The 9765-nt window shown below is 40.2% G+C and overlaps 2 protein-coding genes across 2 annotated transcripts in view; both read right to left on the bottom strand.

Moving 5' to 3' along the window:
- Positions 1 to 3378: 3378 nt before the first annotated feature.
- Positions 3379 to 4149, bottom strand: LOC116552836 (keratin-associated protein 4-8-like). Its single transcript, XM_032279723.1, has one exon. The coding sequence runs from the start codon at positions 4107 to 4109 to the stop codon at positions 3669 to 3671; it is 441 nt and encodes a 146-aa protein (XP_032135614.1). The 5' UTR covers positions 4110 to 4149; the 3' UTR covers positions 3379 to 3668.
- Positions 4150 to 9464: 5315 nt separating this feature from the next.
- The window catches only part of LOC116552829 (keratin-associated protein 4-3-like), a 5596-nt gene continuing 5295 nt past the window's right edge, over positions 9465 to 9765 (bottom strand). The window contains 1 exon segment of the mRNA XM_032279717.1: positions 9465 to 9763. Within this exon segment, the coding sequence (XP_032135608.1) occupies positions 9644 to 9763 (120 nt within the window). The 3' untranslated portion in view covers positions 9465 to 9643.

Below are 9765 nucleotides of genomic sequence, written 5' to 3'. Positions count from 1 at the left end.
TATGTGTCATATTTTGAAAGGAATTTCCAGTTACAAATTTACATAAACATTATCCCATAATGTCTGTTAACTTCAAGATTTCACGTTTTATATTTTAAAATATTTTACCAACTAGGAATTTATACAGATACAAAATATGAGGCTTAAATGTTTTATAATCAGGTAGGATCATGGCTCAACATCATTTATTAAATAATACATCATTCCATTACTGAATTAAAGTGCCACCTTTTCATATAATAAATTCCTTTATGTACTTTAATCTATTTCTGGACTTGATTTTCAATTCACTAATAATTTTTCATGTGCTAGTATCACATCATTAATGTATGATATTAACTTTCTTTTAATGGTTATCAAGTTCAAGTCTGCCCTAATAGGTTATGGTAATATGCTAGTGAACTCAAATATCTGTGTGGCAAAATGGTATATGTATACTGGACTGGGTTCCTTGCCATGAAAATGTAAATTGCACCTGTCTGGACTCTCAAACTGGCATTGAAAAGAGTGCGCTAGCTGAGTCTGCAATGGTGTATGAGTTTTACCAGGTTTGTTGAGTTCCCTGCAAAGCTCTGACTTATGTAGGTGCAGCTGAAACAATTGGGGAAACAAACTTGTTTAATCACCAAGACTGTTGTTAACCTCCAGTAACTGTATTCCTTATATACTCGCCAGAGGGGGACTGTTATGAGGGAGTTCATGGGAATTAAAATAACTCTTGCTTCAGGTACTTCCTTAATCAAAAAAGGCATCTCTTGTTGCCCTTCTGGAATTCTATCTTGCTTAGTTTTCACTAGCTAGAAAGGCTTGAGCAATTCCAAACGTACTTATTTAGCATGGTCAAATAATGCTGAGTGACTTTTAAGTGAATGAAACATCAACTAAGCCAATGCTTCATTCACTTAAAATCCATCTGTACTGTGCATTTAGGTAAAGCTGATGTGCCCAGAGTAATGGCTCCAGTCACACTTTCCCATTCATAAATTTATATCTACCTTGGGTTTCACCACCACAGTGTCTCCCACATCATCTTTGGACTTTTTAAAGCACCATAACTCTCCTCAAAGGCAATGACTGTACTTCAGTGTCTGTGCATACCAATCCTAAAAGTTCCACATGCCACCCTCTGGGCATTTCACCCAAATCATTGCATAGACCTTCAGACCTGGGGTACCTACTCCTTCTTATTGTGAGCCCTGGGTACCAAGCTTTTCCTTGTTGCTTTTCCTGAACTCCAGCTACACCTTTGCAAATAGTCTCTTTATTACACAGAAACACTGTGTCATCTCATTCCTGCTGTGACCCAGTTCTTGTAGAAAGAGGAAATTACAAGCCTCATATACTTTAATACTAAAAAGACCATATAAAATCTATAGTCTTTGATTTCACTCTAGCTAATAAAGCATAATGTTAAAACCAAAGCCAGCATTCTCTAATGGGCAGTTGTCAAAGAAGAACATATGGGAGGATAAAAGACTTGTTAATTCTGATGTATGAACTGACAAGTCTGTACTCTGTAGAATAATTTAGGGTGAATGGAAATGGCTGAAGCCAAAAGTGTCTGCAAGGCGTTTTTATGATATGCTAAGAATACAGCACCTAACCTGTGCTGGAGTGAGCCCACTTAATGTTAACTTCTATTCATGCTTTCTCTTGACAACTTAAAACTTCTTTATTTTTACATTTAAGAAATGCTAATTAGCTCTTAGTTACATTTCTTTGGAAATATAACACAGCTAATTAAAAAATTACAATTTGTAGAAATTTTGGATTTAACAGTTTTAATATACTTTGGATTGTTAGCTGAAACATATAAACCCTTCTATTTATATAAATAAGATATATTGCACATATTGTGACACATTTTCTTATCTACATAGAATAACACTTATTTGAGTTTTGGTGATGAGAAACTGAATCTCAAGGAAAAGTCCCACCCATGTTCTCTTAAGATGAAGCAAGGAGGTTAAAGCCCAAAATGAGGGAGTAAAACCATCCAGAAAATGCAGAAACCTCTGTAACATTAGAGGCTAAAATTATAAAGGAGTTTCAGTCTGGAAATACTAAGACTTTGAGCATCTATTAATAAAAAGATGTAAAACTTTTATGAGAAAGCTTCCATGGATGTCATAAATTTCCAGAAATCCTGACTTAGAAGGTACACTTTATGTTCTGAAAGATAATTTTATGTTAAGGAGGGAGGGAGGGAAGGAGGGAGGGAGGAGGTGGGAGGGAGGGAAGGAAGGAAGGATGGAAGGAAGGAAGGAAGGAAGGAAAGAGGATGGGAGGCAGAAGGAAGGTAAAGGGATTAGAAGGGGAGGGAGAGGAAGGAAAAAGTACTTGAGGTAGAGAGAACACTCAAAATTTCCACAGCCAATAATGGAACATACTGGAAGTAGAAATACAGTCAGACAAAATTCATGATGTTCAACTTGCTGGAGTTTTTAAGAGACATTTGAGGCATATCCCAAAACTTAATTTTAAGTTATAGAAGACAGTGCGACAATGTTACAAATTTCCTTGCTGTTCTGTCAAAAAAGAACATTATACTGCGATATTATTCTAGCCCGGGGTACCGTTTATTTGTTTGTTTATCTAGACAGAGTTGCTTTGTCACCCAGGCTGGGGTGCAGTGAGGCAATCTCGGCTTACTGCAACCTCTGGCTCCTGGGTTCAAGTGATTCAACTGCCTCAGCCTCCCAAGCAGCTGGGACTACAACCACCACACCCAACTAATTTTTGTATTTTTAGGAGAGAAGGGATTTCACCATGTTTCCCACACTTGTCTTGAATTCCTGGACTCAAGTGATCCACCCCCTCAGCCTCCTAAAGTGCTGAAATTACAGATGTGAACCACCTCACTTGGCCAGAAACTGTATTCATTATGAGCCTATGCTGCATTGTGTACCAGGCCCTGTGGTGAATATATTACATGGATTATGTCTCTGAACATTTAAAGAATGTAATGTATTATCTCTATTCACAGAGAAAGAAAACTGAGGTCTGGGGACGTTAAACAACTTGCCCCATGCCACACAACAAATACCCAGTGGAGTCTTGAGTCCAATACAAGTAATATGAATCAAGGCCCAGTCTCTTAAACATGCTCTCCTGCATTTGAGGAGAGATGGCCCTTGGTGTGAAGTGACAGGTAAAGACACACACACATACACATACACACACACATACACATACATACACATACACACATACACATGCACACGCACACACATACACATACACCCACATATGCATACACACACATACACACACATATACATGCACACACACATACACATATGCATATACACACACACACATACACAGGCACAGGCAGTCAAATCACTAACAAATCAGGAGACTTCAATATTAGGGAAATGGCTGTTTATTAATATATGAAAACAATATTATATGAGATCATCACAGTTAGTGTCCCCTTAGAATGAAGACACTGGTTATCTAAAAATAACCACAGTGGGGTCTGGTATAACATATTTTAATGAATGTGTTTATGTCTGTCATTTCCTAGAAGAACTGAATGGCCACTCTGAATGCCACATGAGACAACTTGACAAGGAAGTGTCATTTTTCCAGTGACTGGCTAGCTACAGAGCATTTTATATGACTAATGAAGACATTCATAGTATGACAAATATCACAAGGAGAGTTTAGCAGCAAGAAGAGGTGCAGCACATGGGGCGGGGGCAGGTGGAGATGACACAGGTTGGGCGATAGCAAGTGGTGTGGCAGGATACCCGGCCACAGACTGGACGCAGGCAGCAGCAGGGGCGGCAGCAGCTGGACTCACAGCAAGAGGGGCGGCAGCAGCTGGAGATGCAGCAGCTGGGGTGGCAGCAGGTGGGCTGGCAGCACACAGACTGGCAGCACTGGGGCCTGCAGCAGCTGGACACACAGCAGCTGGGGTGGCAGCAGGTGGGCTGGCAGCACACAGACTGGCAGCACTGGGGCCTGCAGCAGCTGGACACACAGCAGCTGGGGCGGCAGCAGGTGGTCCTGCAGCAGGTGGTCTGGCAGCAGCTGGGGCAGCAGCAGCTCTCCGGGCCACAGCTCTGCTCAGAGCAGACAGAGCCACAACAGGAGTTGACCATGGTGTCAGAGGGTGGAGGTTCTAGATGGGTTTCTAGAAGAATGAGGTTCTCAAGTTTGGAAGTGTTCTTGGGCCACAGCTTCTTATATACTGCCCAGCTTCCTTGTTTTTGTTTACTTAATAACTAAGTGATTATCAGATTGCACCATAATGTTTGTCCATTTAATGGTTTAAACTTGTTGAAAACATTTAAAGAACATAATGTATTATCTCTATTCACAGAGAATAGAGATAATACACTCTCTATTGTATTCTACATCTTTCTTGTCCAGATGTAGTAAGAATAGATATTACTACATCTGGACAAGAGCATTTTGTTGAAAACAAAGGGATTTTTTTCACATCCTTGCCAATAACTTATCATCCTTTGTCTTTTTGATAATAGACATTCTAACAGGAGTAAGGTGATCTCTCAGTGTGGTTTTGATTTGTATTTTCCTAATAATTAGTAATGTTGAGTGCTTTTTCGCATACCTGTTAGCCATTTGTGTGTCTTCTTTTGAGAAATGTCTAGTCAGGTCTTTTGCCCATTTTTAATCAGTTTTTTGTTTTCTTCCTTCTGAGCTGTTTGAGCTCCTTATATATTTTGGATATTAACCCCTTATGAGATGTTTTTTCTCTTATGAGAGTTATTTTCTCCCATTCTGTAGGTTATCTCTTCCTTCTTTTTGTGGTTTCCTTTGCTGTGCAGAAGCTTTTTAGTTTGATGTAATCTCAGTCATCTAATTTTTCTTTCATCGCGTGTGCTTCTGGGGTCATGTTCAAAAAGTCATTGCCAAGACCAATGTCATGAATATTTCCCCTAAGCTTTCTTCCAAAAGTTTCATAGTTTCTGATCTTACATTCAAGCCGTTAATCGATTTGAACTGATTTTCGTATATTGTAAGAAATAAGGGACTAATTTCATTCTTCTGCATGTGGATATCTAGGTTTCCCAACACAATTATTTATTTATTTATTTATTTTTGGAGACAGAGTCTTGCTCTTGTTACCCAGGTTGGAGGGCTGTGGCACAATCTTGGCTCACTGCAACCCCTGTCTCCTGGGTTCAAGCGATTTTCCTACCTCAGCCTCCCAAGTAGGTGGGATTACAGGCCTCTGCCACCATGCCCAGCTAATTTTTTTGTATTTTAGTAGAGACAGGGTTTCACCATGTTGCCCAGGCTGGTCTCGAACTCCTGACCTCATGATCCACCTGCCTTGGCCTCCCAAATGCTGGGATTACAGACGTGAGCCATCGCACCTGGCACTAACACAATTTATTGAAGAAACTGTCCTAACCCTATCTTCTCACCTTTGTTGAAAATCAATTGGCTGTAAATACGTGACTTTATTTCTGATCTCTGTATTATATTCCATTGGATTATGTGTTTGTTTTTATGTCACAATGATGGTATTTTGGTTACTATGGTGTTGTGGCTTATTTTGAAGTCTGGGAATGTGATGCTCCTAGCTATGTTCTTAGTGTTCAAGATTACTTTAGTTATTGGTGGTTCTCCGCAAATTATAGAACTGTTTTTTTTTTTCTATTTCTATGAAGAATGTCATGGTATATTTATAGGCAGTGCATAAAATCTGTAAATTGCTTTTAAAATATTTGGACAATATTAACTCTTTCAGTTCATGAACACAGGACATTCCATTTATTTGTGATTTCATCAATTTCTTTCATTTTCGTTTGGCAGTTTTCAGTGTAGAGATCCTCACTTTCTTGGTTAAATTTGTTCCCAAGTTTTAATTTTATTGTAACTATTGTAAATGAAATAGTTATCTTGATTTCTTTTTCAGATAGTTTGCTATTAGTTTATAGAAAACCTACTGGGTTTTGTATGTTGATTTTATACTCTGCAACCTTACTGAATTTATTAGTTCTCACAGCTTCTTAGTGGAGTCTTTAGGGTTTTCTACATATAAGATCATGTCACCTGCAAATAGAAACAATTTAACTTCTTCCTTTCCAATTCAGATATCTTTAAAATATTTTATTCATGTAGATTTATAAAAGTATAATCTTGTTACATGGATATATTGCATAATGGTCACATCAGGATGTTTATAGTATCCATCACTGAAATAATGTGCATTCTGCCCTTCAAGTAATTTCTCATCATCCATTCCCCTCCTATAACCCTTCCCTTCAGATTCTCCACTGTCTGTCATTTCACACTCTGTGTCCATGTGCACACATCATTTGGCCCCACAGTAAGTGAGAACGTGCTATATTGTCTTTCTATGTCTCAGTTGTTTCACTTAAGATAATAGCCTCCAGTTCCATCCACGTTTCTGTAGAAGACATGATTTCATTATGTTTTATGGCTGAAGAGTATTCCATTGTTTATATATAACACATTTTCTTTATACAGTCACCCATTGATGGACATTTAGGTTGATTCCATATCTTTGCTACTATAAATAGTGGTGTGATAAACATGTATGCAGGTACATTATTGGTATAATGATTTCTTTTCCTTCAGGTAGACACTCAGTCATGGGATTGCTGAATCAAATTATAGTTCTATTTTTAGTTCTTTGAGAAATCTCCATACTGGTTTTCATAGAGGTTGTACTAATTTACATTCCCAACTGTTGATGGGTTCCCTTTCAGCTGTATCTTCATCAACAATTGTTATTTCTGTCTTTTTAATAACAGCCATTCTGACTGGTATAAGATGATTGTTCAATGTGGTTTTAATTTGCATTTGTTTGATGATTTAGTGATGATGAGCATTATTTCATATGCTTATTGACCATTTGTATGTCTTCAGATATAATGATATGGAAGAAAAACAGATTGAAGGCTGGGCATGATGGCTCATGCCTGTAATCCCAACACTTTTGGAGGCTGAGGCAGAGAGATCACTTGAGATCAAGAGTTCAAGACCAGCCTGGCCAACATGATGAAACTCCATCTCTACTAAAAATACAAAAATTAGCTGGCTGTGGTGGCAGATGCCTATAATTCTAGCTATTCAGAGGGCTGAGGTGGGAGAATCACTTGAACCTGCAGGGTGGAGGTTGCAGTGAGCTAAGATGGCACCACTGCCCTCCAGCCAGGGTGACAGAGCAATACTCCATCTCAGAGAGAGAGAGAGAGAGAGAGAGAGAGAGAGAGAGATATTAAAGACAACTAGTCTAGAGATAATTGTGCCCAAACGGAGAGGAGGAGGAAGAAGGAGAAGGAGAATGAGAGGGAGATGGAGGGGGAGGGGAGGGGGAGGGAAAATGGGGAGGGGAATGGGAAGAGGGAGAGGCAGAGGCAGAGGCAGAGGCAGAGGCAGAGGTAGAGGGAGACGGAGAGGGAGAAGGATGAAAAAGAGGAAGAAGAAGAGGAAGAAGAAGAAGAAGAAGGAGGAGGAGGAGGAGGAGGGGAGAGAGGGAGAGAGAGAAGGAGAAGGAGAAGGAAGGAGAATGAGAAAGAGAAGGAGAAGGAAGAAGAAGAGGAAGAGGAAGAAGAAGAAGAGGAAGAAGAAGAAGAAGAAGAAGGAGAAGATTATTCAGAATATTTTTGAATTTAGTAGACAGTACACTCAAGAGTTGACCATGACACCAGGGTAACCACTGATACTGTACAAAAATGATTTAATTATGTTACATGAAATAGGCAAAGCACAGAAAGACAAATTGCTAATGGAATAGAACTCATGAAGATAAAGAATAGATTGCTGGTTATCAGAGTCAAAGGGGAGTGGCTGGGGGAAATAAAGAGGTTGATTGATGGGTACAAATATAAGTTAGAAAAATATGGCCTATGACCTAGTGTTCAATAGAACTGTAGGATGACTACAGTTAACAACAATCTATTAAATATTTCAAAGTAGCTAAAAAAGAATAATTCAGATGTTCCTAGCTTAAAGATAAATTATGATGAATAATCCAATTACCCTGATTGAATCTTTCCACATTATATGGATGTATCAACATTTTATATGTACATCTGTTATATATCAATAAAAAAGAAAAAATGTCTTGAAGGACACTAATACTGAAATTAGAAACACTGATGTCTTAGATTGGGAACCCACTGGAGCAGACCCAGGAGTATAAGTGGGAGATGGTCTCAAGAAGTGCTGAATGGAACATGAAAAATGCTCCAGGAAAGGGAGGGAAGTAGAGACAGGATGAGTTAATAATCAGAATACCCCTCTAGGCAGCTGGAATTAGGTCTCTCTGAGGACCTCTGAAAGGCTGCTACAACATGTTCCCAACTGGAGGAGAAATAACTAGAGCATGTGTTCACCAGCCCCCACTTTGTTGAGTGCTGTCCCAAGAGGCTGCGTGTGTGTGTGTGTGTGTGTGTTTTATTATACTTTAAGTTCTGGGGTACATATGCAGATCTTGCAGGATTGTTGCATAGGTATACACATGCCATGGTGGTTTGCTGCCTCCATCCCCCCATCACCTACATTAGGTATTTCTCCTAATGTTATCCCTCACCAACGTCCACACCCCCTGTTATTGTTCCCCTAGCCCCCCAACCCCCAACAGACCCCAATGTGTGTTGTTCACCTCCCTGTGTCCGTGTGTTCTCATTGTTCAACACTCACTTATGAGTGAGAACATGCGGTGTTTGGTTTTCTGTTCTTGTGTCAGTTTGCTGAGAATGATGGTTTCCAGATTCATCCATGTCCCTGCAAAGGACACGAACTCATCCTTTTTTGTGGTTGCATAGTATTCTGAGAGGCTTAAACTCTATAGTCCAGAGCTTGCTCCTTGGCTAGAGAAACTCTTCAAGAGTAGAGCTCCAGGTGCTTGTTCTAAGAAACCACCATTGTATCTTAGAATAAAGAGTGCTGAGGAAATAGAGGTGGTGCCCCTGAAAATATGTGCTGTGGTCTTCTCCTCTGCGGAGAAGAGCAATGGAAAAATTGACTGATAATGACGACACTCAAAAAAGAAAACTAATGATACACAGTATCTGTATATTTATATGCCTGAAAAATTTATTTAAGATTTATTTAGATAAATATTTGTTTAAAATGGGATAGTTTCATATGAGAAATTATGGCAGAGAGCAAATATTTCAATTAAGGTAGTTGACAGATTTCAGAGCAAATTACAACTTATGTTCATTTGGTACAGAGGTAAAATGTTGGGGGGGGCACATATTTGGAGGTCAGATTCTATCTAAGAATCAGTTGGAACTGAAGTTTTCTAACTAGCTTCCCATAACTAAGCTCGCAGATGAACTACATCAGGAATGCTGGCTGATGAGAATCAGGTGAGTCCAGATGAGAGCAGCAGCAGCAAGAACCGCTAGAGCAGGTTGGGTGGGAGCAGGTGGTCTGGCAGCAGTTGGATGGCAGCAACTGGACACACAGCAGCTGGGTTGAAAACACTGGGTTCTGCAGCAGGTGGTCTACCAGCAGCTGGAGTGGCAGCAACTGGAATCGCACAGGAAGGCCTGCAGCAGCTGGAACCACAGCAGGAGGAGCTACTGCTGCTAGAGATACTGCAGAAAGGCTGGCAGCAGCTGGAAATGCAACAGCTGGGGCAGCAGCAGGTGGTCCTGCAGCAGGTTGTATGGCAGCAGATGGGCTAGCAGCAAAGAGACTGGCAGCACTGGGGCCTGCAGCAGCTGGACACACAGCAGCTGGGGCGGCAGCAGGTGGTCACACAGCAGCTGGGGCGGCAGCAGGTGGTCCTGCAGCAGGTTGTCT

Source organism: Sapajus apella, unplaced genomic scaffold, assembly GCF_009761245.1.
Source record: "Sapajus apella isolate SASKATOON/1434 unplaced genomic scaffold, GSC_monkey_1.0 scaffold12, whole genome shotgun sequence".
Classification (NCBI taxonomy): domain Eukaryota; kingdom Metazoa; phylum Chordata; class Mammalia; order Primates; family Cebidae; genus Sapajus; species Sapajus apella.
This window is presented reverse-complemented; position numbering and strand designations above follow the sequence as displayed.

Coding starts and splice junctions, on each gene's coding strand:
- LOC116552836 (XM_032279723.1), bottom strand. CDS start 4,109: ATGGTCAACTCCTGTTGTGGCTCTGTCTGCTCTGAGCAGAGCTGTGGC.